This window comes from Lonchura striata, chromosome 38, assembly GCF_046129695.1.
Source record: "Lonchura striata isolate bLonStr1 chromosome 38, bLonStr1.mat, whole genome shotgun sequence".
In the NCBI taxonomy this organism is placed as follows: domain Eukaryota; kingdom Metazoa; phylum Chordata; class Aves; order Passeriformes; family Estrildidae; genus Lonchura; species Lonchura striata.
The window spans coordinates 1,860,322-1,887,711 of NC_134640.1; the positions used below are offsets into that span (position 1 = coordinate 1,860,322).

Sequence of the window (27,390 nt, forward strand, 5' to 3'; positions counted from 1 at the left end):
AGCGCCGCCGCCATGCCCGAGGCCAAGGCCGGTAATTAACGCGCCTAATTAGCGAGGGGCTTAATTAGCGCCGCCCCCAAGGGCCCTGGGGGGGTTAATGATTTATTTTAATCGTTTCATTAATTTGGTTTTGTTGATTGCAGTGATTTCAGTGGGGTTTTGCGTTGGTTTCTTTAATTAATTGATGGTGGTAATTAATTAGCCGGGGGAATTAATTGGCTCGGGGGTAGTTTAATTAATTTTAATTTTTTTTAAATTACTCAATTAATTGAATTTATTCAATTTTTCAATTTTTTAATTAACTAATGGGGAGAATTAGCTATTTATCAACCATTAATTACCCCTAAATTATCCACTAATTACCCATTAATTATGTATTAATTACCTGTAAATTACACGTCAAATACCCATAAATTACCACCAATTACATATTAATCATCTGTTAATTACACGTTAATTATCCATTAATTACCCCTAATTACTCATTAATTACTCATTAAGTACCCATAAAGCATGGATTAATTATACATTAATCACCCATTAATTACCCGTTAATTGCCCATTAATAACTAATTAGTTGCTCATTAATTACATATTAATTACCCTTTATTAACTCGTTCATTACCCGTTCATTACCTATTTATTACTCATTAATTACCCCGTTCATTACCCATTAATTGCCCCGTAATCACCATTAATTACACATTAATTACCCATTATTAACTCATTAATAGTTCCTTAATTACTCATTAATTACCCCTAAATTACTCGTTTATTACTCATTAATCAATCATTAATTACCACTATTAACTCATTAATCACCCCTTAATTCCTCATTAATTACTCATTAATCACCATTAATTAATGAGCAGCTGAATTAATCGGGAGGAGAATTAATTAAAACATTCAATTAAATCCTTAATTAACGGAGCTAATTAATGCCCGGGAAGGCGGGGACCAATTTTGGAGTAAAAAAATGCAAATTTTGGGAGAAAAATGCAAATTCTGGGGTGAAAATGCAAATTTAGGGGTAAATATTCAAATTTTGGGGTGAAAAATGCAAATTTTGGGGTGAAAATGCAAATTTGGGGGTAAATATTCAAATTTTGGGGTGAAAAATGCGAATTTTGGAGGGAAAATTTTGAATTTTTGGGGGTGAAAAAAGCGAATTTTTGGGAGGAAGTTTGGGTGAAAAAAGGGAATTTTTGGGGCGATTTTTGGGGGTAAAAATTTGAAATTTTTGGGGGAAAAAATGTGAATTTTTGGGAATAAAAATGCGATTTTTTGGGGTATAAAAAGCGAATTTTTAGGGTGTAAAAAGCGAATTTTGGGGTGTAGAAATGCAAATTTTAGGGGAGTAAAATACGATTTTTGGGGTGATTTTTGGGGTGTGAAAAGCAAATTTTGGGGTGATTTTTGAGATATAAAAATGCGATTTTTTAGGGTGGTTTTTGGGTACAAAAAGCGAATTTTGGGGGAGTAAAAAGCGACTTTTTGGGTCGATTTTCGAGATATAAAAATGCGATTTTTTTGGGGTGATTTTGGGATGTAAAATTTGAATTTTGGGGTGATTTTGGGGTGTAAAATTTGAATTTTTGGGGTTTTTTGGGGTGATTTTGGGGCGTAAAATTTGAATTTTGGGTTTTTTGGGGGCGTAAAATTTGAATTTTGGGTTTTTTGGGGTGTAAAATTTGAATTTTGGGGTTTTTTGGGGTGATTTTGGGGCGTAAAATTCGAATTTTGGGGGGTTTTTTTCCGCCGTTGCTGACTCAGCGCTTTGGGGGGGGGGGGCGACATTTTTGGGGGGTGACAAATTTGGGGGGGGGGGGGGGAGGGGACAAATTTGGGGGGTTTGGGACAAATTTTGGGAATTCATGAGAATTTTGGGGGGTGACAAATTTGGGGAGGTTTGGGACAATTTTGGGAATTTGTGACAATTTTGGGAAGGGACAAATTTGGGGGGTTTGAGACAAATTTTGGGAATTCGTGAGAATTTTGGGGGGTGACAAATTTGGGGGGATTTGGGACAATTTTGGGGGGTGACAAATTTGGGGGGTTTGAGACAAATTTTGGGAATTCTTGACAATTTTGGGGGGATGACAAATTTGGGGGGATTTGGGACAATTTTGGGAATTCTTGACATTTTTGGGGGGTGACAAATTTGGGGGTGACAATTTTTTGGGAAGGGACAAAATTTGGGGGATTTGGGACAAATTTTGGGAATTCTTGACAATTTTGGGGGGCAAAAATTTTTGGGAAGGGACAAATTTGGGGTTTTGTGACATTTTTGGGGGTGACAATTTTTGGGGAAGGGAGAAAATTGGGGGGTTTGAGACAAATTTTGGGAATTCGTGACATTTTTGGGGGGTGACAAATTTGGAGGTGACAAATTTTGGGGGGGGAGGGGACGGTTATTTTGGGGGGTGACATTTTAGGAGGCGACAATTTTTGGGGGGGGGGGGGTTGTGACATTTTTGGGGGGGGTTGTGACATTTTGGGAGGATTCCAAAAATTTTGGGGGGGTTCCAAAATTTGAATTCCAAAAATTTGGGTAAATTTATTTTTTTTTGGTGAGGTCTCGCCAATTTTTTGGGGGGATTTGGACAATTTTTTGAGGGATTTGGACAATTTTTGGGGGGATTTGGACAATTTTTGGGCGTTCATGACACTTTTGGGAAGTTCCAAAAATTTTGGGGGGTTCTCCAAAAAATTTTGGGGGGGGGGGGAGGTTTCCAAAATTCGTGTCCCAAAAATTTGGGGGGATTGTGACAATTTTTTGGGAGGGTTCCAAAATTAATTTGGGGGGGGGGGATCTGATAATTTTAATTGGGGGGGTTTCCAAAAATTTTGGGGGAGATTCCAAATTTTGGGTTCCAAAAATTTGTCAAATTTTCCTTTTTTGGGGGGGGGGATTTTGACAATTTTTGGGGGGTTTTTGCCCCAATTTTTGGGGGGTTTTGCCCCAATTTTTGGGGGGTTTTGCTTCAATTTTTGGGGGGTTTTGCCCCAATTTTTGGGGGGTTTTGCTTCAATTTTTGGGGGGTTTTGCCCCAATTTTTTGGGGGGTTTGTCCCAATTTTTGGGGGGTTTTGCTTCAATTTTTGGGGGGTTTTTGCCCAATTTTTTTGGGGGGTTTTGCTTCAATTTTTGGGGGGTTTTGCTTCAATTTTTGGGGGGTTTTGCCCCAATTTTTTGGGGGGTTTTGTCCCAATTTTTTGGGGGGATCTCTCCAATTTTTTGGGGGGTTTTGCTTCAATTTTTGGGGGGGTTTTGCCCCAATTTTTGGGGGGGTTTTGCCCCAAATTTTTGGGGGGTTTTGCTCCAATTTTGGGGGGATCTCTCCAATTTTTTGGGGGGGTTTGCTCCAATTTTTGGGGAGTTTTGCCCTAATTTTTGGGGGGTTTTGCTCCAATTTTTGGGGGGGTTTTGCTCCAATTTTTGGGGGGTTTTGCTCCAATTTTTTGGGGGTTCTCTCCAATTTTTTGGGGGGTTTCGCGCCGATTTTTGGGGCTCCTCGCCCTTAAAAAACCCCAAATTTCCTTCCCCCCCTCCCCCACCCCCCGATTTTATTTTTAAATTTTATTTTGGCCGCGGGGGGGGGGGGGGGGGGGGGGGGGTGGGCCCCCCCAAAAATGTCACCCGAGCCCGGAGGTGACACCGGAGCCGCCGCTATTTTTGGGGGGGTCACGGAGCGAACCCCAAAATTTGGCAGGGCCAAAATCCGCCCCTCCCCCACCCAAAAAATCCCCCAAAAAAATCCTCCCCTCCCCACACAAAAAAAAATCCCAAAAACCAAATCCCAAAAAATCCCCAAAATCCCAAAAAATCCCCCAAAAAATCTGCCCCTCCCCCACACACAAAAAAAAAATCCAAAAAATCCCCCAAAATCCCAAAAAAATCCCCCAAAAAGCCAAAAAATCCCCCAAAAAATCCGCCCCTCCCCCACCAAAAAATCTCAAAAAAATCCCAAAAAATCCCCCAAAAAATCCGCCCCTCCCCCACACACACAAAAAAAAAATCCCAAAAAATCCCCCCAAAATCCAAAAAATCCCAAAAAATCCCCCAAAAAATCCGCCCCTCCCCCACCAAAAAATCTCAAAAAAATCCCAAAAAATCCCCCCAAAATCCCAAAAAATCCCCCCAAAATCCAAAAAAATCCCCCCTAAATCCGCTCATCCCCCACCAAAAAATCCCAAAAATCCGCCCCTCTCCACCCCCCCAAATCCCAAAAAAATCCGCCCCTCCCCCACCAAAAAAACCCAAAAAATCCTCCCAAAAATCTGCCCCTCCCCCACCAAAAAAATCCCAAAAAATCCCAAAAAATCCCCCCAAAATCCAAAAAAATCCCCCCAAAAAACCCACCCCTCCCCCACCAAAAATCCGCCCCTCCCCCACCAAAAAATCTCAAAAAAATCCCAAAAAATCCCCCCAAAATCCAAAAAAATCCCCCCCAAAATCCGCCCCTCCCCCACCAAAAAATCCCAAAAAACCGCCCCTCCCCCACCAAAAAATCTCAAAAAATCCCAAAAAATCCCCCCAAAATCCGCCCCTCCCCCACCAAAAAAATCCAAAAAAATCCCCCCAAAAACCCACCCCTCCCCCACCAAAAACCCGCCCCTCCCCCACCCCCCAAATAAAAAAAAAAATCCGCCCCTCCCCCACCAAAAAATCTCAAAAAATCCCAAAAAATCCCAAAAAAATCCCCCAAAAGCCAAAAAAAATCCCCCAAAATCCGCCCCTCCCCCACCCCAAAATCCCCCCCAAAATTCCCCCGAAATTTCCCCAAAATCCCCCCAAAAAAATCCCCCCAAATCCCCCCAAAAAAAAATTTAAATTGAATTTTTTTAATTTTTTAAAGTTTTTTGATTGTTGGAAAAATGTTTTGTCTTTAATTTTCTTTGTTTATTTCATTTTTGTTTTAAATCTTTTTTAATTTTTAAAATTTTAGTTCTTCATTTTTTTTTTAATTTTAATTTTCCGTTTTTTATTTTAATTTTCCATTTTTAAATTTAGGTTTTCATTTTTAGTTTTAGTTTTTAATTTATTCTATTTTAATTTTTTCATTTTTAATTCTAAGCTTTCATTTTTGAAATTTTAATTTTTAAATTTAGTTTTTCGGTTTTTAATTTTAATTTTTCTTTTTAAAAATTTTACTTCTTTGTTTTATTTATTTTCACTTTTCATTTCCTTCTTTTAATTTCTTTTTTATTTTAATTGTTATTTTTTTCTTTTAATTTTTCTTTTTTATTTTAAATTTTCATTTTTCAATTTTAATTTTAATTTTTTTTTTACATTTTCAGTTTTATTTTAATTGTTATGTTTTTCTTTTAATTTTTCTTTTTTATTTTAATTTTTCATTTTTTAATCTTAATTTTTCATTTTTTATTTTAACTTTAAATATTTTTTTTTAAAATTTCCCGTTTTAGTTTTAATTTTTCATTCTTTTCTTTTAATTTTTCATTTTGTTTCAATTTTAATTTTGATTTTATTGATTTTAATTTTTTATTTCTTTTGAATTTTATTTAATTTTCTTTTTTAATTTCTTTGGTTTTATTTTGATTTTTTTCCCCTCCCCGGCAGCTGCCAAAAAAGAGGCGAAAAAGGAGAAAAAAGAGAAAAAAGAAGAGAAAAATGAGGAGAAAAAGGAGGAACAAAATGAGGAGAAAAAGGCGAAATTGGGCAAAAGGCGGCGGGGGAGGGGCCCGAGGAGCCCCCGAAAGGTGGGGGAGGGGAGCGGGAAATCGGGATTTTTGGGGATTTTGGGGGAAATTTGGGAGTTTTTGGGGATTTTGGGGGATTTGGGGATTTTGGGGATTTTTTTGGGAAATTTGGGAATTTTTTGGGGGATTTTTTGGGGAAATTTGGGAATTTTTGGGGATTTTTGGGGAATTTTGGGGAATTTTGGGGAATTTTTGGGGAGGATTTGGGGAATTTTTGGGGATTTTTTGGGAAATTTGGGAATTTTTGGGGATTTTTTGAGGAAATTTGGGAATTTTTGGGATTTTTTGGGGATTTTTGGGGATTTTTTTGGGGGGATTTGGGAATTTTTGGGGATTTTTTGGGGGAAATTTGGGAATTTTTGGGGAATTTTTGAGGATTTTTGGGGGGAATTTGGGAGTTTTTGGGGAATTTTTGGGGGAAATTTGGGAGTTTTTGGGGAATTTTTGGGGATTTTTGGGGGGATTTGGGAATTTTTGGGGATTTTTTTGGGGAAATTTGGGAATTTTTGGGGATTTTTTGGGGAGAAATTTGGGAGTTTTTGGGGATTTTTTGGGGATTTTTGGGGAATTTTTGGGATTTTTTGGGGATTTTTGGGGGGATTTGGGAATTTTTGGGGATTTTTTGGGGGAAATTTGGGAGTTTTTGGGGATTTTTGGGGGGATTTGGGGGGAATTTGGGAATTTTTGGGGATTTTTTGAGGAAATTTGGGAATTTTTGGGGAAATTTGGGAATTTTTGGGGATTTTTTGGGGATTTTTGGGGGGATTTGGGAATTTTTGGGGATTTTTTTGGGGAAATTTGGGAATTTTTGGGGAATTTTTGAGGATTTTTGGGGGGAATTTGGGAGTTTTTGGGGAATTTTTGGGGGAAATTTGGGAGTTTTTGGGGAATTTTTGGGGATTTTTGGGGGGAATTTGGGAGTTTTTGGGGAATTTTTGGGGGAAATTTGGGAGTTTTTGGGGAATTTTTGGGGAAATTTGGGAATTTTTGGGGAATTTTTGGGGGGATTTGGGAATTTTTGGGGATTTTTTTGGGGAAATTTGGGAGTTTTTGGGGAATTTTTGGGGATTTTTGGGGGATTTGGGGGGATTTGGGAATTTTTGGGGATTTTTTTTGGGGAAATTTGGGAATTTTGGGGAATTTTTGGGAATTTTTGGGGGAAATTTGGGAGTTTTTGGGGAATTTTTGGGGATTTTTGGGGGGAATTTGGGAGTTTTTGGGGAATTTTTGGGGAAATTTGGGAATTTTTGGGGAATTTTTGGGGATTTTTGGGGGGATTTGGGAATTTTTGGGGGAATTTGGGAATTTTGAGGAATTTGGGGGATTTTCGGGGGCGATTTTGGGGGGATTTTGGGAATTTTGGGGGGAATTTTGGAGGGAATTTGGGAATTTTTTGGGATTTTTTTGGGGATTTGGGGGGATTTTGGGAATTTTTGGGGGGGATTTTGGGGTGATTTTGGGAGGATTTTCGAGAGAATTTTGGAGGATTTTGGGGTTATTTTGGGTGATTTTGGGAGGATTTTGGGGCGATTCTGGGAGGATTTTGGGATGATTTTGGGATGATTTTGGGATGATTTTGGGAGGATTTTGGGGTGATTTTGGGATGATTTTGGGGCGATTTTGGGATGATTTTTGGGTGATTCTGGGATGATTTTTGGATGATTTTGGGATGATTTTGGGTGATTCTGAGATGATTTTGGAGTGATTCTGGGATGATTTTTGGGATGATTTTGGGATGATTTTGGGATGATTTTTGGGTGATTTTGGGATGATTCTGGGATGATTCTGGGATGATTCTGGGATGATTCTGGGATGATTTTTGGATGATTTTTGGGTGATTCTGGGATGATTTTTGGGATGATTTTGGGATGATTTTGGGGTGATTTTGGGATGATTTTTGGGGTAATTTTGGGATGATTTTTGGGGTGATTTTTGGGGTGATTTTTGGGATGATTTTTGGGATGATTTTTGGGGTGATTTTGGGGCGCCTTTCCTCATTTTTTGGGGTCCCTCCCTCACTCCCCCTCCCCCCATTCCCTTCCAGAGCCCAAGGATGATTTGGGTGAGTTTTGGGGTTTTTTCCCCCCAAATTTTTGGTGCCCTCCCCCCTCCCCCTCCCCAAAATTTGGGGTTCTCGCCCCCCCTGACCCCCCCGCCCCCCCAGAGGAGCTGAACCCCCCCGGACCCCCCGACCCGGACGGGCTGTTCCTGAGCCAGCCCCAAAACGTGCTGGTGGAGAGCGGTGAGCAGGGATTGGGGATTGGGAATTTTGGGAATTTTGGGGATTTGGGGGATTTTGGGGGGGATTTGGGGGGGATTTGGGGGGATTTTGGGGGGATTTGGGGGATTTTGGGGGGATTTGGGGGAGGATTTGGGGGGATTTTGGGGGGGATATAGGGGGATTTGGGGATTTGGGGATTTGGGGGATTTGGGGGATTTGGGGAATTTGGGGGGATTTGGGGGATTTTGGGGGGGTTTGGGAATTTGGGGATTTTGGGGGATTTGGGGGGATTTGGGGGATTTGGGGATTTTGGGGGATTTGGGGGGATTTGGGGGATTTGGGGGATTTGGGGGATTTGGGGGATTTTGGGAATTTGGGGGAGATTTGGGGATTTGGGGAATTTTGGGGGGATTTGGGGGATTTGGGGGATTTTGGGGGGATTTTGGGGGGATTTGGGGGATTTTGGGGGGATTTGGGGGATTTGGGGGAGGATTTGGGGGATTTGGGGGAATTTGGGGGGGATTTGGGGGATTTGGGGGGATTTGGGGGGGATTTGGGGAATTTTGGGGGATTTTGGGGATTTGGGGGGATTTGGGGGGGATTTGTGGGAATTTTGGGGAATTCTGGGGGGATTTGTGGGGATTTGGGGGATTTGGGGGGATTTGGGGAATTTTGGGGGGATTTTGGGGAATTTGGGGGGGATTTGGGGGGATTTTGGGGGGGTTTGGGGGGGTTTGGGGGAGGATTTGGGGGATTTTGGGGGGATTTGGGGGAATTTGGGGTGGATTTTGGAGGATTTTGGGGGGATTTCAGGGGATTTGTGGGGGAATTTGGGGGGATTTGGGTGATTTGAGGGGGATTTTGGGGGGTTTTGGGGGGATTTGGGAGAATTTTGGGAGAATTTTGGGGGATTTGGGTGGATTTGAGGGATTTGGGGGATTTTGTGGGGAATTTGGGGGGATTTTGGCGAAATCTGGGAAAATTTGGGGGGATTTTGGGGGAGATTTATCCTGAGGTGGTTTGGGTAGATTTGAGGGAATTTTGGGGAATTTGGGGGTGAATTTCGTGGGGATTTTCGGGGAATTTTGCTTTTCTTTTTTCATATTATTTTTTCCCGATTTCATTTTCTCGGGGGGGGGGTATTTCTGCCGTGTTCTTTTCCCTTTTTTTCCCGGTTTTTTTTCCCTGTTTCCATCTTTTTTCCCCCAATTTCATTTTTTTTTGGATTTTTTTCAATTTTTTTGGATTTTTTTGGATTTTTTTGGATTTTTTTGGGATTTTTTTCCCCCCAAACCAGGCGGGGACGTTCTGGTGGTGGCGCGCGTGGACGGCGCCAAACTGGGAACCAAACCCGCCGTCAAATGGTTCAAGGGCAAATGGCTGGAGCTGGGCAGCAAGAGCGGAGCCCGCTTCCAGTTCCGGGACACCTGCGACAAGGACAGCCAGGTGGGACTGGTTTATACTGGTTTATACTGGTTTATACTGGTTTGTACTGGGAATGGACTGGGTTACACTGGGAATGAGCCGGGTTATACTGGGAGCACTGGGAATGAGCTGGGCAGCAAGAGCGGAGCCCGCTTCCAGTTCCGGGACACCTGCGACAAGGACAGCCAGGTGGGACTGGTTTGTACTGGTTTATACTGGTTTGTACTGGGAATGGACTGGGTTACACTGGGAATGAGCCGGGTTATACTGGGATGGACTGGGATGGACTGGGAGCACTGGGAATGAGCTGGGCAGCAAGAGCGGAGCCCGCTTCCAGTTCCGGGACACCTGCGCCAAGGACAGCCAGGTGGGACTGGTTTATACTGGTTTGTACTGGGAATGGACTGGGTTACACTGGGAATGGACTGGGTTATACTGGGATGGACTGGGATGGACTGGGAGCACTGGGAATGAGCTGGGCAGCAAGAGCGGAGCCCGCTTCCAGTTCCGGGACACCTGTGACAAGGACAGCCAGGTGGGACTGGTTTGTACTGGTTTGTACTGGTTTGTACTGGGAATGGACTGGTTTGGACTGGTTTGGACTGGGAATGAGCTGGGAGGGTCTGGGAGGGACTGGGGGGGGAACTCACCTGTCCGTTCTCACCTGTCCGTTCTCACCTGTCCTGTCTCACCTGTGCCAGGTGTTCTCACCTGTCCTTTCTCACCTGTCCATTCTCACCTGTCCATTCTCACCTGTGTCACCTGTCCCATCTCACCTGTCCCAGGTGTTCTCACCTGTCCATTCTCACCTGTCCATTCTCACCTGTCCCAGGTGTTCTCACCTGTCTCACCTGTCCATTCTCACCTGCCCATTCTCACCTGTCCCAGGTGTTCTCACCTGTCTCACCTGTCCATTCTCACCTGTCTCACCTGTCTCACCTGTCCCGTCTCATCTGTGCCAGGTGTTCACCTTCGAGCTGCCCATTCTCACCTGTCCCATCTCACCTGTCTCACCTGTCCATTCTCACCTGTCCAATCTCACCTGTCCCAGGTGTTCTCACCTGTCCTGTCTCACCTGTGCCAGGTGTTCACCTTCGAGCTGTCCATTCTCACCTGTCCTTTCTCACCTGTCCCAGGTGTTCTCACCTGTCTCACCTGTCCTGTCCCACCTGTGCCAGGTGTTCACCTGTCTCACCTGTCCATTCTCACCTGTCTCACCTGTCCCGTCTCACCTGTGCCAGGTGTTCACCTTCGATCTGCCCATTCTCACCTGTCCATTCTCACCTGTCTCACCTGTCCCAGGTGTTCTCACCTGTCTCACCTGTCCATTCTCACCTGTCCCAGGTGTTCTCACCTGTTCAATCTCACCTGTCTCACCTGTGCCAGGTGTTCTCACCTGTCCATTCTCACCTGTCTCACCTGTCCCAGGTGTTCTCACCTGTCCATTCTCACCTGTCTCACCTGTCCCAGGTGTTCTCACCTGTCTCACCTGTCTCACCTGTGCCAGGTGTTCTCACCTGTCCATTCTCACCTGTCTCACCTGTCCCAGGTGTTCTCACCTGTCTCACCTGTCTCACCTGTGCCAGGTGTTCACCTTCGAGCTCGCCATCTCCAAGGTGGTTCCGGGGGACCGGGGCGATTATCGCTGCGAGGTCACGGCCAAGGACAAGAAGGACAGCTGCTCCTTCAACATCGACGTCGAGGGTGGGAGCCCCAAAATCGCCCCAAATCACCCCAAAAATATCCCAAAATTCACCCCAAAAATATCCCAAAATCACCCCAAAAATATCCCCAAAATATCCAAAAAATATCCCAAAAATATCCATTAAATTATCCCAAAATTAACCGAAAATAACCCCAAAAACCTCCCAGGCACCCACTGCTCCTTCAACATCGACGTCGAGGGTGGGAGCCCCAAAATCGCCCAAAATCACCCCAAAAATATCCCAAAATTCACCCCAAAAATATCCAAAAAATATCCAAAAAATATCCCAAAAATACCCATTAAATTATCCCAAAATTAACCAAAAATAACCCCAAAAACCTCCCGGGCACCCGCTGCTCCTTCAACATCGAGGTCGAGGGTGGGAGCCCCAAAATCGCCCAAAATCACCCCAAAAATATCCCAAAATCACCCCAAAAATATCCAAAAAATATCCAAAAAATATCCCAAAAATATCCATTAAAATGTCCCAAAATTAACCGAAAATAACCCCAAAAACCTCCCGGGCACCCGCTGCTCCTTCAACATCGACGTCGAGGGTGGGAGCCCCAAAATCGCCCAAAATCACCCCAAAAATATCCCAAAATCACCCCAAAATTCACCCCAAATTATCCCAAAAATATCCCAAAATCAACAGAAAAAACACCCCAAAATTATCCCAAAATTAACCGAAAATAACCCCAAAAACCTCCCGGGCACCCGCTGCTCCTTCAACATCGACGTCGAGGGTGGGAGCCCCAAAATCGCCCAAAATCACCCCAAAAATATCCCAAAATTAACCCCAAAAATATCCCAAAATCACCCCAAAATTATCCAAAAAATATCCCAAAAATATCCATTAAAATGTCCCAAAATTAACCGAAAATAACCCCAAAAACCTCCCGGGCACCCGCTGCTCCTTCAACATCGACGTCGAGGGTGGGAGCCCCAAAATCGCCCCAAATCACCCCAAAATTCACCCCAAATTATCCCAAAAATATCCTAAAAATATCCCAAAATCAACAGAAAAAACACCCCAAAATTATCCCAAAATTAACCGAAAATAACCCCAAAAACCTCCCGGGCACCCGCTGCTCCTTCAACATCGACGTCGAGGGTGGGAGCCCCAAAATCGCCCCAAATCACCCCAAAAATATCCCAAAATTAACCCCAAAATTATCCCAAAAATATCCCAAAATCAGCAAAAATAACACCTCAAAATTATCCCAAAATCACCCCAAAATTATCCCAAAATTATCCCAAAATTATCCCAAAAATATCCCAAAATCAGCAAAAAATTCACCTCAAAATTATCCCAAAATTAACGCAAAAATATCCCAAAATCAGCAAAAAAAAAACCACCCCAAAACCACCCGAAAATTAACCCAAAATTAACCATAAAAATATCCCCAAAATATCCCAATATTAACCCAAAGTGATCCCAAATTAACCCCAAAAATATCTAAAAATTATCCCAAAATCAACCCCAAAATCATCCCAAAAATATCCCAAAATTAAGCCAAAATTAACCCCAAAAATGTCCCAAAATCACCCCAAAACCGCCTTAAAAACTCCCAAAAAAACCCAAAACTCCCTGAAAACAACACTGGGGACATTTGGGGACATTTTGGGGACATTTGGGAAATTTGGGGATATTTGGGACATTTGGGGACATTTTGGGGGGATTTGGGGACATTTTGGGAAATTTTGGGGACATTTTGGGAACATTTGGGAAATTTTGGGGACATTTTGGGACATTTGGGGACATTTTGGGGGGATTTGGGGACATTTTGGGAAATTTTGGGGACATTTTGGGAACATTTGGGAAATTTTGGGGACATTTTGGGACATTTTGGGGACATTTTGGGGGGATTTGGGGACATTTTTGGGACATTTTGGGACAATTTGGGGACATATGGGAACATTTGGGAAATTTGGGGATATTTGGGATATTTGGGGACATTTTGGGGGGATTTGGGGACATTTTGGGACATTTTGGGGACATTTTGGGGGGATTTGGGGACATTTTTGGGACATTTTGGGACATTTTGGGGACGTATGGGAACATTTGGGAAATTTGGGGATATTTGGGACATTTGGGGTCATTTTGGGGGGATTTGGGGACATTTTGGGACATTTTGGGGACATTTTGGGGGGATTTGGGGACATTTTTGGGACATTTTGGGACATTTTGGGGACGTATGGGAACATTTGGGAAATTTGGGGATATTTGGGACATTTGGGGTCATTTTGGGGGGATTTGGGGACATTTTGGGGCATTTTGGGGACATTTTGGGACATTTTTGGGACGCCCTCCCCAGCCGGCCGCCCCTCGGGCTCGGAGAACGTCCTGCAGGCCTTCAAGAGGACGTGAGTGGAGACCCCCCAAAAAACCCCAAAATCCCACCCGGGACACCCCAAAAACCCCAAAATCTCACCTGGGACACCCCAAAAAACCCAAAATCTCACCTGGGACACCCAAAAAACCCAAAATCCTACCCGGGAAACCCCCAAATCCCACCCAGGACACCCAAAAAACCCAAAATCCCACCCAGGACACCCAAAAAACCCAAAATCTCACCTGGGACACCCAAAAACCCCAAAATCCCACCCGGGACACCCCAAAAAACCCAAAATCTCACCTGGGACACCCCAAAAATCCAAAATCCCACCCAGGACCCCAAAATTTCACCTGGGACCCCCCAAAAAACCCAAAATCTCACCTGGGACACCCAAAAACCCCAAAATCCCACCCGGGAAACCTCAAAATCCCACCCAGGACACCCAAAAAACCCAAAATCTCACCTGGGACACCCAAAAAACCCAAAATCCCACCCAGGACACCCCAAAAACCCCAAAATCCCACCCAGGAAACCTCAAAATCCCACCCAGGACACCCAAAAAACCCAAAATCCCACCTGGGAAACCTCAAAATCCCACCCAGGACACCCAAAAAACCCAAAATCCCACCCAGGACACCCCAAAAACCAAAAATCTCACATGGGACACCCAAAAAACCCAAAATCCCACCCAGGACACCCCAAAAAACCCAAAATCTCACCTGGGACACCCAAAAAACCCAAAATCCCACCCAGGACACCCCAAAAAACCCAAAATCTCACCTGGGACACCCCAAAAACCCCAAAATCTCACCTGGGACACCCCAAAAACCCCAAAATCTCACCCGGGACCCCAAAATCCCCCGAAACTCCCCCAAAATCCCCTAAAAATCCCTTCAAAATGCCCCAAAATCCAACTTTGGGATCCCCAAAATCCTCCCAAATTCCCCCAAAATGCCACCCTGGGGATCCCCAAAATTGCCCAAATTCTCCCCAAAACCCACCCAGGGACTCCCCTGGACACCGAGACCCCCCTGGGGACCCCAAAATGCCCCAAAATCCCCCGAAATTGCCCCAAATTCTGCAGGGACGGCGCCAAGGACGAGACGGCCGGAGAGCTGGACTTCAGCGGGCTGCTGAAGAAGAGGTGAGGAGGAGGAGGAGGGGGAGGAAGGGCAGGGGGGGAGGAGGAGGAGGAGGAGGAGGAGGAGGAAGGGCAGGGGGGAGGGGAGGAGGAGGAGGGGGAGGAAGGGCAGGGGAGGAGGAGGAGGAGGAGGAAGGGCAGGAGGAGGAAGGGCAGGAGGAGGAAGGGCAGGAGGGGAGGAGGAGGAGGAGGAAGAAGAAGGGCAGGAGGAAGAATGGGAGGAAGAGCAGGGGAGGAGGATGAAGAGGAGGAGGAGGAGGAAGAAGAGAAAGAGGAAGAGGAAGAGGAAGAGGAAGAGGAAGAGGAAGAGGAAGAGGAAGAGGAAGAGGAAGAGGAAGAGGAAGAGGAAGAGGAAGAGGGAGGGCAGGATGAGGAAGAGCAGGAGGAGGATGAAGAGGAGGAGGAGGAAGGGCAGGAGGGACAAGGACGAGAATGATGAGGATGAGGATGAAGGATGAAGATGATGAGGACAAGGATGAGGATGAGGATGAGGATGAGGATGAAGATGGAGATGAGGATGAGGATGATGATGAGGATGAGGACAGGAACGGGGTTGAGTTGAGGAGAACTCTGGGATGAAGATGATGAGGATGAGGATGGTGATGGGGATGAGGATGATGATGATGACGATGGGGATGAGGAGAACAGGGATGAAGATGAGGATGAGGATGAGGACAGGAACGGGGTTGAGTTGAGGACAACTCTGGGATGAAGATGATGAGGATGAGGATGAGGATGAGGATGGTGATGGGGATGAGGATGATGATGATGAGGATGGGGATGAGGAGAACAGGCATGAAGATGAAGATGAGGATGAGGACAGGAACGGGGTTGAGTTGAGGACAACTCTGGGATGAAGATGATGAAGATGGAGATGAGGATGAGGACAGGAACGGGGTTGAGTTGAGGAGAACTTTGGGATGAAGATGGTGAGGATGAAGATGAGGATGAGGACAAAGGTGATGAGGATGATGATGATGAGGATGGGGATGAGGAGAACAGGGATGAAGATGAGGATGAGGATGAGGACAGGAACGGGGTTGAGTTGAGGACAACTCTGGGATGAAGATGATGAAGATGGAGATGAGGATGAGGATGAGGCTGAAGGCTCCGGCCGGCAGGGAGGAGCAGGCCGAGGAGGTGAAGAAGAAGAAGGGAATGAGGATGAGGATGAGGACAAAGGTGATGAGGATGAGGATGAAGATGATGAGGACAAGGATGAGGATGAGGATGAGGACGAGGATGAGGATGAGGATGAAGATGGAGATGAGGATGAGGACAGGAACAGGGTTGAGTTGAGGACAACTCTGGGATGAAGATGATGAAGATGGAGATGAGGACGAGGATGAGGATGAAGATGATGAGGATGAAGATGAGGATGAGGACAGGAACAGGGTTGAGTTGAGGACAACTCTGGGATGAAGATGAAGATGAAGATGATGAGGATGAGGCTGAGGCTGAAGGCTCCGGCCGGCAGGGAGGAGCAGGCCGAGGAGGTGAAGAAGAAGAAGAAGGACGACGAGGAGGACACCATCCCACCCGAGATCTGGGAGCTGCTCAAGGGCGTCACCAAGAAGAGCGAGTACGAGCGCATCGCCTTCCAGTACGGCATCACCGACCTGCGCGGCATGCTCAAGCGCCTCAAGAAGATCAAGGTGGAGCCCAAGAAGAGCGAAGGTGGGACATCTTGGGGAAAATTTGGGAAAATTTGGGAAAATTTGGGAGAAAATTGGAAAAAATTGGAGGAAATTTGGAGAAATTTTGGAGAAATTTTGGGGTTTTTACGTGAAATCCTTGAGGGGATTTTGAGGGTTTGAAGGACAGGAGATGCTCAAGAAGATCAAGGTGGAGCCCAAGAAGAGCGAAGGTGGGACATCTTGGGGCAAATTCGGCAAATTTTGGGAAAATTTGGGAAAAAATTGGAAAAAATTGGAGGAAATTTGGAGAAATTTTGGGGTTTTTACGTGAAATCCTGGAGGGATTTTGAGGGTTTGAAGGACAGGAGATGATCAAGAAGATCAAGAAGATCAAGGTGGAGCCCAAGAAGAGCGAAGGTGGGACATCTTGGGGCAAATTCGGCAAATTTTGGGAAAATTTGGGAGAAAATTGGAGAAATTTGGGAAAAAATTGGAGGAAATTTGGAGGAATTTTGGGGTTTTTTACGTGAAATCCTTGAGGGGATTTTGAGGGTTTGAAGGACAGGAGATGATCAAGAAGATCAAGGTGGAGCCCAAGAAGAGCGAAGGTGGGACATCTTGGGGCAAATTTGGGAGATTTTGGGAAAATTTGGGAGAAAAATGGAGAAATTTGGGAAAAAATTGGGAGAAATTTGGAGAAATTTTGGGGGTTTTGTGATATCTGGAGGGGATTTTGAGGGTTTGAAGGACAGGAGATGCTCTAGAAGATCAAGAAGATCAAGGTGGAGCCCAAGAAGAGTGAAGGTGGGACATCTTGGGGCAAATTTGGGAGATTTTGGGAAAATTTGGGAGAAAAATTGGAAAAAATTGGAGGAAATTTGGAGAAATTTTGGGGTTTTTGTGGAATCCTGGAGGGACTTTGAGGGTTTGAAGGACAGGAGATGCTCAAGAAGATCAAGGTGGAGCCCAAGAAGAGCGAAGGTGGGACATCTTGGGGCAAATTTGGGGGATTTTGGGAAAATTTGGGAGAAAATTGGAGAAATTTGGGAAAAAATTGGAGGAAATTTGGAGAAATTTTGGGGTTTTTGTGATATCTGGAGGGATTTTGAGGGTTTGAAGGACAGGAGATGCTCAAGCGCCTCAAGAAGATCAAGGTGGAGCCCAAGAAGAGCGAAGGTGGGACATCTTGGGGCAAATTTGGGAGATTTTGGGAAAATTTGGGAGAAAATTGGAGAAATTTGGGAAAAAATTGGAGGAAATTTGGAGGAATTTTGGAGAAATTTTGGGGTTTTTGTGATATCTGGAGGGGATTTTGAGGGTTTGAAGGACAGGAGATGCTCTAGAAGATCAAGGTGGAGCCCAAGAAGAGCGAAGGTGGGACGTCTTGGGGCAAATTCGGCAAATTTTGGGAAAATTTGGGAAAAAATTGGAAAAAATTGGAGGAAATTTGGAGAAATTTTGGGGTTTTTTGTGGAATCCTGGAGGGATTTTGAGGGTTTGAAGGACAGGAGATGCTCAAGAAGATCAAGGTGGAGCCCAAGAAGAGCGAAGGTGGGACATCTTGGGGCAAATTTGGGGGATTTTGGGAAAATTTGGGAGAAAAATGGAGAAATTTGGGAAAAAATTGGAGGAAATTTGGAGGAATTTTGGGGTTTTTTGTGGAATCGTTGAGGGGATTTTGAGGGTTTGAAGGACAGGAGATGATCAAGAAGATCAAGGTGGAGCCCAAGAAGAGCGAAGGTGACACATTTTGGGGGAAATTTGGCAAATTTTGGGGTTCCTGGGTGGTGTTTGGGTTCCTGGGTGGTTTTTGGAGGTTCTCAGGTGGTTTTTGGAGGTTCCTGGGTGTTTTTTGGAGGTTCCTGGGTGGTTTTCGGGTGGTTTTTTGGTGTCCCCAGGTCATTTTGGGGTTCCTGGTGGATTTTTGGAGGTTCCCTGACCTCCCCTGTCCCCCCCAGCCTTCATCCGGAAGCTGGACCCCTGATGGTTCCCTGAGGAACCTTTTGGGTTTTTTGGAGGTTCCTGGGTGGTTCCTGGGTGGTTTTTGGAGGTTCCTGGGTGGTTCCTGGGTGGTTTTTTGGGTTCCCAGGTGACTTTTTGGGGTTCCTGGGTGGTTTTTGGAGGTTCCTGGATGTTTCTTTGGGGTTCCTGGGTGGTTTTTGGAGGTTCTCAGGTGGTTTTTGGAGGTTCCTGGGTGGTTTTTGGAGGTTCCTGGGTGGTTTTTTGGGGTTCCTGGGTGGTTCCCAGGTGACTTTTTGGGGTTCCTGGGTGGTTTTTGGAGGTTCTCAGGTGATTTTTGAAGGTTCTCAGGTGGTTTTTGGAGGTTCCTGGGTGGTTTTTGAAGGTTCTCAGGTGGTTTTTGGAGGTTCCTGGGTGGTTTTTGGAGGTTCCTGGGTGGTTTTCGGGTGGTTTTTTGGTGTCCCCAGGTCATTTTGGGGTTCCTGGTGGATTTTTGGAGGTTCCCTGACCTCCCCTGTCCCCCCCAGCCTTCATCCGGAAGCTGGACCCCTGATGGTTCCCTGAGGAACCTTTTGGGTTTTTTGGGGTTCCCAGGTGACTTTTTGGGGTTCCTGGGTGGTTTTTGGGTTCCTGGGTGGTTTTTGGAGGTTCTCAGGTGATTTTTGGAGGTTCTCAGGTGGTTTTTGGAGGTTCTCAGATGGTTTTTGGAGGTTCCTGGGTGGTTTTTTGAGGTTCCTGGGTGGTTTTTGGGTTCCTGGGTGGTTTTTGGAGGTTCTCAGGTGATTTTTGAAGGTTCTCAGGTGGTTTTTGGAGGTTCCTGGGTGGTTTTTGGAGGTTCTCAGGTGATTTTTGGAGGTCCCCGGGTGGTTTTTGGAGGTTCCTGGGTGGTTTTTGGGTGGTTTTTTGGTGTCCCCAGGTCATTTTGGGGTTCCTGGTGGATTTCTGGGTTCCTGGTGGATTTTTGGAGGTCCCCTGACCTCCCCTGTCCCCCCCAGCCTTCATCCCGAGGCTGGACCCCTGATGGTTCCCTGAGGAACCTTTTGGGTTTTTTGGGGTTCCTGGGTGGTTCCTGGGTGGTTTTTGGAGGTTTCTGGGTGGTTCCTGGGTGGTTTTTTGGGTTCCCAGGTGACTTTTTGGGGTTCCTGGATGGTTTTTGGGGGTTCCTGGATTTTTTTGGGGGTTCCTGGGTGGTTTTGGGGTTCCTGGGTGGTTTTTGGAGGTTCTCAGGTGGTTTTTGGAGGTTCCTGGGTGGTTTTTGGAGGTTCTCAGGTGGTTTTTGGAGGTTCCTGGGTGGTTTTTGGAGGTTCTCAGGTGATTTTTGAAGGTTCCTGGGTGGTTTTTGAAGGTTCCTGGGTGTTTTTTGGAGGTTCCTGGGTGGTTTTTGGGTGGTTTTTTGGTGTCCCCAGGTCATTTTGGGGTTCCTGGTGGATTTTTGGGTTCCTGGTGGATTTTTGGAGGTTCCTGGGTGGTTTTTGGAGGTTCCTGGGTGGTTTTTGGGTGGTTTTTTGGTGTCCCCAGGTCATTTTGGGGTTCCTGGTGGATTTTTGGGTTCCTAGGTGATTTTTTTGGGTTCTCAGGTGATTTTTGGAGGTTCCAGGGTGGTTTTTTGGGGTTCCTGGGTGGTTTTTCGGGGTTCCCAGGTGATTTTTTGGGTTCCTGGGTGGTTTTTGGAGGTTCTCTGGTCGTTTTTGGAGGTTCCCGGGTGGTTTTTGGAGGTTCCTGGATGGTTTTTGGGTGGTTTTTTGGTGTCCCCAGGTCATTTTTGGGGTTCCCAGGTGACTTTTTGGGGTTCCTGGGTGGTTTTTGGAGGTTCCTGGATGTTTTTTTGGGGTTCCTGGGTGGTTTTTGGAGGTTCTCAGATGATTTTTGGAGGTTTTCAGGTGGTTTTTTGGGGTTCCTGGGTGGTTTCTGGGTGGTTTCTGGGTGGTTTTTTGGGGTTCCTGGATGTTTTTTTGGGGTTCCTGGGTGGTTTTTGGAGGTTCCTGGGTGGTTTTTGGAGGTTCTCAGGTGATTTTTGAAGGTTCTCAGGTGGTTTTTGGAGGTTCCTGGGTGGTTTTCGGGTGTTTTTTTGGTGTCCCCAGGTCATTTTTGGGTTCCTGGTGGATTTTTGGAGGTCCCCGGGTGGTTTTTGGAGGTTCCTGGGTGGGTTTTGGGTTCTAGGGTGGTTTTTGGAGGTTCCTGGGTGGGTTTTGGGTTCCTGGGTGGTTTTTTGGAGGTTCCTGGGTGGGTTTTGGGTTCCTGGGTGGTTTTTGGAGGTTCTCAGGTGGTTTTTGGAGGTCCCCGGGTGGTTTTTGGAGGTCCCCTGACCTCCCCTGTCCCCCCCAGCCTTCATCCGGAAGCTGGACCCCGCCTACCAGGTGGACAAGGGCAACAAGATCCGGCTGATGGTGGAGCTCAGCAACCCCGACCTGCCCCTCAAGTGGTACAAGAACGGGCAGCTCATCAAGCCCAGCAACAAGTGAGTGCCAGGTGGGCACAGGTGGGCACAGGTGTGGCACAGGTGTGGCACGGGTGGGCACAGGTGTGGCACAGGTGTGGCACAGGTGTGGCACAGGTGTGGCACAGGTGTGGCACAGGTGCTCCCCAGTTGTCCCCAGTTGTCCCCAGACACCCTCAGGTGTGCCCAGGTGTGCCCAGGTGTCCCTCAGACCACCCCAGGTGTCCCCAGGTGTCCTTAGACACCCCCAGGTGTGCCCAGGTGTCCTTAGACACCCCCAGGTGTGTCCAGGTGTGCCCAGGTGTCCCTCAGACCACCCCAGGTGTCCCCAGGTGTCCTTAGACACCCCCAGGTGTGCCCAGGTGGGCACAGGTGCTCCCCAGTTGTCCCCAGCTGTCCCCAGTTGTCCTTAGATGCCCCCAGGTGCCCCCAGGTGCCCCCAGGTGTGCCCAGGTGTGCCCAGGTGTGGCCCAGGTGTGGCACAGGTGCCCCCAGGTGTCCCTCAGACCACCCCAGTTGCCCCCAGGTGTCACACAGGTGTGGCACAGATGTGCCCAGTTGTCCCAGTTGCCCCCAGGTGTGGCACAGGTGTGGCACAGGTGCCCCCAGGTGTCCCACAGGTGTGGCACAGGCGTGCCCAGGTGTGCCCAGGTGTCCCCAGGTGACCCCAAGTGTGGCACAGGTGTGTCCAGGTGCCCCCAGGTGTGGCACAGGTGCCCCTCAGCTGTCCCCAGGTGTCCCTCAGACTACCCCAGGTGTCCCCAGGTGTCTCCAGGTGTGCCCAGGTGTGGCACAGGTGCCCCCAGGTGCCCCCAGGTGTGCCCAGGTGTGTCCCAGGTGGGCACAGCTGTGGCACAGGTGCCCCCAGTTGTCCTTAGACTCCCCCAGGTGTCCCCAGGCGTGCCCAGGTATGTCCCAGGTGTGGCACAGGTGTGCCCAGGTGTGGCACAGGTGTGTCCCAGGTGTGGCACAGGTGTGTCCCAGGTGCCCCCAGGTGCCCCCAGGTGCCCCCAGGTGTGCCCCAGATGCCCCCAGGTGCCCCCAGGTGCCCCCAGGTGTCCCCAGGTGTGCCCAGGTGTGCCCAGGTGTCCCCAGACACCCCCAGGTGCCCCCAGGTGTCCCCAGGTGTGCCCAGGTCTCCCCAGGTGTCCCCAGGTGTGTCTCAGGTGCCCCCAGGTGCCCCCAGGTGCCCCCAGGTGCCCCCAGGTGTCCCCAGGTGCCCCCAGGTGCCCCCAGGTGCCCCCAGGTCCCCCCAGGTGCGCCCAGGTGCGCCCAGGTGTGCCCAGGTGTGCCCAGGTGCCCCCAGGTGTGCCCAGGTGTGCCCAGGTGTGCCCGCCCGCAGGTACGTGTTCGAGAACGTGGGGCTGAAGCGCATCCTGACCATCAACAAATGTTCCCTGGCCGACGACGCCGCCTACGAGTGCCGGGTCAACGACGAGAAGAGCTTCACCGAGGTCTTCGTCAAAGGTGGGACACCTGGACACCTGGGCACCTGGGCCACCTGGGACACCTGGGACACACCTGGGGACCTGGGACACCTGGGACACACCTGGGACACCTGGGACACCTGGGACAGCTGGGGACCTGGGGACCTGGGACACCTGGGACACACCTGGGACACCTGGGACACCTGGGACACACCTGGGACACCTGGGACATCTGGGACATCTGGGACACACCTGGGACACCTGGGACACCTGGGACACACCTGGGACACCTGGGACACCTGGGACACACCTGGGACACCTGGGACACCTGGGGACCTGGGACACCTGGGACACCTGGGACACCTGGGACACCCCTGGGGACCTGGGCACCTGGGCACCTGGGCACCTGGGCACCTGGGGACCTGGGGACCTGGGGACCTGGGCACCTGGGACACCTGGGGACACCTGGGACACCTGGGACACCTGGGACACCTGGGACACCTGGGGACCTGGGACACCTGGGACACCTGGGACACCTGGGACACACCTGGGGACCTGGGACACCTGGGGACCTGGGACATCTGGGACACCTGGGACACACCTGGGACACCTGGACACCTGGGGACCTGGGGACCTGGGACATCTGGGGCATCTGGGACACCTGGGACACCTGGGACACCTGGGACACCTGGGCACCTGGGGACCTGGGGACCTGGGACACCTGGGACACCTGGGACACCTGGGACACCTGGGGGCACCTGGGGGGGGTTTGAGGGCATCTGGGGGGGTTTGAGGGCATCTGGGGAGGTTTGAGGGCATCTGGAGGTACTTTGGGACACCTGGGGGCACCTGGGGGGGGGTTTGAGGGCATCTGGGGGTACTTTGGGGTACCTGGGCACACCTGGGGCCACCTGGGGCATCTGGGGGGGTTTTGGGGGCTCTGTGAGATGTTTGGGGCTCACCCTCGGCTGTCCCTCACCTGTCCCATGTCCCCTGTCCCCCTCAGAGCCACCGGTGACCATCGTTCATGGTCCTGAGGACCAGCAGGTTCTGGTGTCCCCTGTGTCACCTCACCTGTCCCTCACCTGTCCCTCACAGAGCCACCGGTGACCATCGTTCATGGTCCTGAGGACCAGCAGGTTCTGGTGTCCCCTGTGTCACCTCACCTGTCCCTCACCTGTCCCTCACAGAGCCACCGGTGACCATCGTTCATGGTCCTGAGGACCAGCAGGTTCTGGTGGGCGAGCGGGTGGTGCTGGAGGCCGAAGTGTCCGAGGAGGGCGCGCAGGTCATGTGGTACGGCCGGAGACGGACCTCCGTGTGTCCGTGTCCATCTCCATGTCCATCTCCATCTCCATCCCCATGTCCATCCCCATGTCCATCTCCATGTCCATCTCGTGTCCACGTCCATGTCTATCTCCATGTCCACCCCGTGTCCATCTCCATGTCCATGTCCATCTCCATCGCCATCTCCATCCCCATCTCCATCTCCATCCCCATGTCCATCCCCATGTCCATCTCCATGTCCATCCCCATGTCCATGTCCATGTCCATTTCCATCTCCATCTCCATCTCCATCCCCATCTCCATCTCCATCCCCATCTCCATTTCCATGTCCACCCCATGTCCATCTCCATGTCCACCCCATGTCCATGTCCATCTCCATGTCCATGTCCATGTCCATCTCCATGTCCATCTCCATGTCCATCTCCATGTCCATTTCCATGTCCATCCCATTTCCATCTCCATGTCCATCCCCATCTCCATTTCCATGTCCATCTCCATGTCCACCCCATGTCCATGTCCATGTCCATGTCCATGTCCATGTCCATCCCATCTCCATCTCCATCTCCACCCCATGTCCATCCTTGTGTCCACCCCATGTCCATCTCCATGTCCATCTCCATCCCCATCTCCATTTCCATGTCCATCCCATGTCCATCTCCATGTCCATCTCCATCCCCATCTCCATTTCCATGTCCACCCCATGTCCATGTCCATCTCCATGTCCATCCCATGTCCATCTCCATGTCTACCCCATGTCCATGTCCATGTCCATGTCCATCCCATCTCCATCTCCATCTCCACCCCATGTCCATCCTTGTGTCCACCCCATGTCCATCTCCATGTCCATGTCCATCTCCATCTCCATCTCCATCTCCATCTCCATCTCCATCTCCATCTCCAAGTCCATCCCCATCTCCGTGTCCATCTCCATGCCCACCTCATCTCCATCTCCATGTCCATCTCCATGTCCACTCCATGTCCATCTCCATGTCCACTCCATATCCATCTCCATGTCCATCTCCAAGTCCATCCCCATCTCCATGTCCATCTCCATGTCCATCTCCATGCCCACCTCATCTCCATCTCCCTGTCCATCTCCATGCCCACCCCATCTCCATGTCCATCTCCATGTCCGTCTCCATGTCCACCTGGTGTCCACCTCATGTCCATCTCCATGTCCACTCCATGTCCGTCTCCATATCCATCTCCATGTCCACTCCATGTCCATCTCCCTGTCCATCTCCATGCCCACCCCATCCCCATGTCCATGTCCGTCTCCATGTCCACCTGGTGTCCATCTCCCTGTCCATCTCCATGCCCACCCCATCCCCATGTCCATGTCCGTCTCCATGTCCACCTGGTGTCCATCTCCCTGTCCATCTCCACGCCCACCCCGTGCCCACCCCGTGTCCCCCTCAGGACGAAGGACGGGGTGGAGCTGACCCGCGAGGAGACCTTCAAGTACCGCTTCAAGAAGGACGGCAAGAAGCACTTCCTGATCCTCAACGAGGCCACCAAGGAGGACACCGGCCGCTACCGCATCATGACCAACGGCGGCGAGGCCGAGGCCGAGGTCATCGTGGAAGGTGGGACCTCCTCCGCCGTTCCTCCGCGGTTCTTCGTGGTCCTGGGAGGTCCCAAAAGCTCCAGGAGATGTTTGAGGGTCACCTTGTGGAAGTTCTTGGAGATCTCAGAAGGTTTCAGAGGAATTTGAGGGGTCCTGGAAGGGCCCGGGAGGTCCCAAAAGCTCCAGGAGATGTTTGAGGGTCACCTTGGAGAAGGTCCTGGAGGTTCCCATAGAATTTTTTGAGGTTCCCATGGAATTTTGGGGGTTCTGATGGAATTTTGGGGTTTTTGGCCTGCAGAGAAGCAGCTGGAGGTGCTGCAGGAAGTTCTCCAGATGTTCTCCATGGGTTCTTCAAGGGTTCCTGTGGGGTTTTTTGGGTTCCCATGGAATTCTTTGGGGTTCTCATGGAATTTTGGATTTTCTGGCCCACAGAGAAGCAGCTGGAGGTGCTGCAGGAAGTTCTCCAGATGTTCTCCATGGGTTCTTCAAGGGTTCCTGTGGGGTTTTTTGGGTTCCCATGGAATTCTTTGGGGTTCTCATGGAATTTTGGATTTTCTGGCCCACAGAGAAGCAGCTGGAGGTGCTGCAGGAAGTTCTTCAGATGTTCTCCATGGGTTCTCCAAGGGTTCCTGTGGGGTTTTTTGGGTTCCCATGGAATTCTTTGGGGTTCCCCTGGAATTTTTTGAGGTTCCCATGGAATTTTTTGGGGTTCTCATGGAATTTTGGGGGCTTTGGCCCGCAGAAAAGCAGCTGGAGGTGCTGCAAGAAATTCTCCAGATGTTCTGCATGGGTTCTTCAAGGGTTCCTGTGGGGTTTTTTTGGGTTCCCATGGAATTTTGGGTTTTCTGGCCTGCAGAGAAGCAGCTGGAGGTTGCTGCAGGAAGTTCTCCAGATGTTCTCCATGGGTTCTTCAAGGGTTCCTGTGGGTTTTTGGTGGTTCCAATGAACTTCTTGGTGTTTCCATGGAATTTTTTGGTGTTCCCATGGAATTTTTTGAGGTTCTGATGGAATTTTGGGGTTTTTTGGCCCGCAGAGAAGCAGCTGGAGGTGCTGCAGGGCATCGCGGACCTGACGGTGCAGGCGGCCGAGCAGGCCGTGTTCAAGTGCGAGGTGTCGGACGAGAAGGTCACCGGCCGCTGGTTCAAGAACGGCGTCGAGGTCCGGCCCAGCAAACGCATCCACATCTCGCACACCGGCCGGTGAGGCTCCGAAAATCCCAAAATATCCCAAAAATATCCCAAAAAAAAATCCCAAAAATATCCCCAAATGTCCCAAAATATCAAAAAAAATCCCCAAAAAAATATCCCCAAAATATCCCAAAAATATCCCAAAAAAAATCCCAAAAATATCCCAAAATGTCCCAAAATATATAAAAAAATCCCCCAAAAAAATATCCCCAAAATATCCCAAAAATATCCCAAAAAAAAAATCCCAAAAATATCCCAAAAAAATATCCCAAAAATATCCCAAAATGTCCCAAAAATATCCCAAAAATATCCCCCAAAAAAATCCCAAAAATATCCCAAAAATATCCCAAAATGTCCCAAAATATCAAAAAAAATCCCCAAAAAAATATCCCCAAAATATCCCAAAAATATCCCCAAAATATCCCAAAAATATCCCAAAATGTCCCAAAATATAAAAAAAAAATCCCCAAAAAAATATCCCCAAAATATCCCAAAAATATCCCAAAAAAAAATCCCAAAAATATCTCCAAATGTCCCAAAATATCAAAAAAAATCCCCAAAAAAATATCCCCAAAATATCCCAAAAATATCCCAAAAAAAATCCCAAAAATATCCCAAAATGTCCCAAAATATCAAAAAAAATCCCCAAAAAAATATCCCCAAAATATCCCAAAAATATCCCAAAAAAAATCCCAAAAATATCCCAAAATGTCCCAAAATATCAAAAAAAATCCCCAAAAAAATATCCCCAAAATATCCCAAAAATATCCCAAAAAAAATCCCAAAAATATCCCAAAATGTCCCAAAATATCAAAAAAAATCCCCAAAAAAAATCCCCAAAAAATCCCCAAAATATCCCCAAAATATCCCAAAAATATCCCAAAATATCCCAAAAATATCCCAAAAAAAATCCCAAAAATATCCCAAAATATCCCAAAAATATCCCAAAAATATCCCCCAAAAATATCCCAAAAAAATCCCAAAAATATCCCAAAATGTCCCAAAATATCAAAAAAAATCCCCAAAAAAATATCCCCAAAATATCCCAAAAATATCCCAAAAAAAATCCCAAAAATATCCCCAAAAAAATCCCAAAATATCCCAAAAATATCCCCCAAAAAAATCCCAAAAATATCCCAAAAATATCCCAAAATGTCCCAAAAATATCCCCCCAAAAAATCCCAAAAAAATCCCAAAAATATCCCAAAATGTCCCAAAAATATCCCAAAATTACCCGAAAAAATCCCCCCCAAAATATCTCAAAAAAAAAAAAATTAAAAAACTGGCAAAATATCCCCAAAATATCCCAAAAATCCCAAAATTTCCCCCCAAAAATCC

General features: G+C 47.8%; 1 protein-coding gene across 1 annotated transcript in view; it reads left to right on the forward strand.

The window, feature by feature from the left end:
- Positions 1-27,390, forward strand: part of MYBPC2 (myosin binding protein C2) — a 61,006-nt gene continuing 33,616 nt past the window's right edge. Inside the window, exons 1-13 of the mRNA XM_077789861.1 lie at positions 1-31; positions 5,581-5,662; positions 7,874-7,962; positions 9,239-9,387; positions 10,953-11,070; positions 13,390-13,438; positions 14,495-14,554; positions 16,029-16,228; positions 20,473-20,605; positions 21,927-22,051; positions 23,202-23,307; positions 24,718-24,884; positions 25,899-26,064. Of these exons, the coding sequence (XP_077645987.1) occupies positions 13-31; positions 5,581-5,662; positions 7,874-7,962; positions 9,239-9,387; positions 10,953-11,070; positions 13,390-13,438; positions 14,495-14,554; positions 16,029-16,228; positions 20,473-20,605; positions 21,927-22,051; positions 23,202-23,307; positions 24,718-24,884; positions 25,899-26,064 (1,463 nt within the window). The 5' untranslated portion in view covers positions 1-12. The remainder of the gene's footprint in view (positions 32-5,580; positions 5,663-7,873; positions 7,963-9,238; positions 9,388-10,952; positions 11,071-13,389; positions 13,439-14,494; positions 14,555-16,028; positions 16,229-20,472; positions 20,606-21,926; positions 22,052-23,201; positions 23,308-24,717; positions 24,885-25,898; positions 26,065-27,390) is intronic.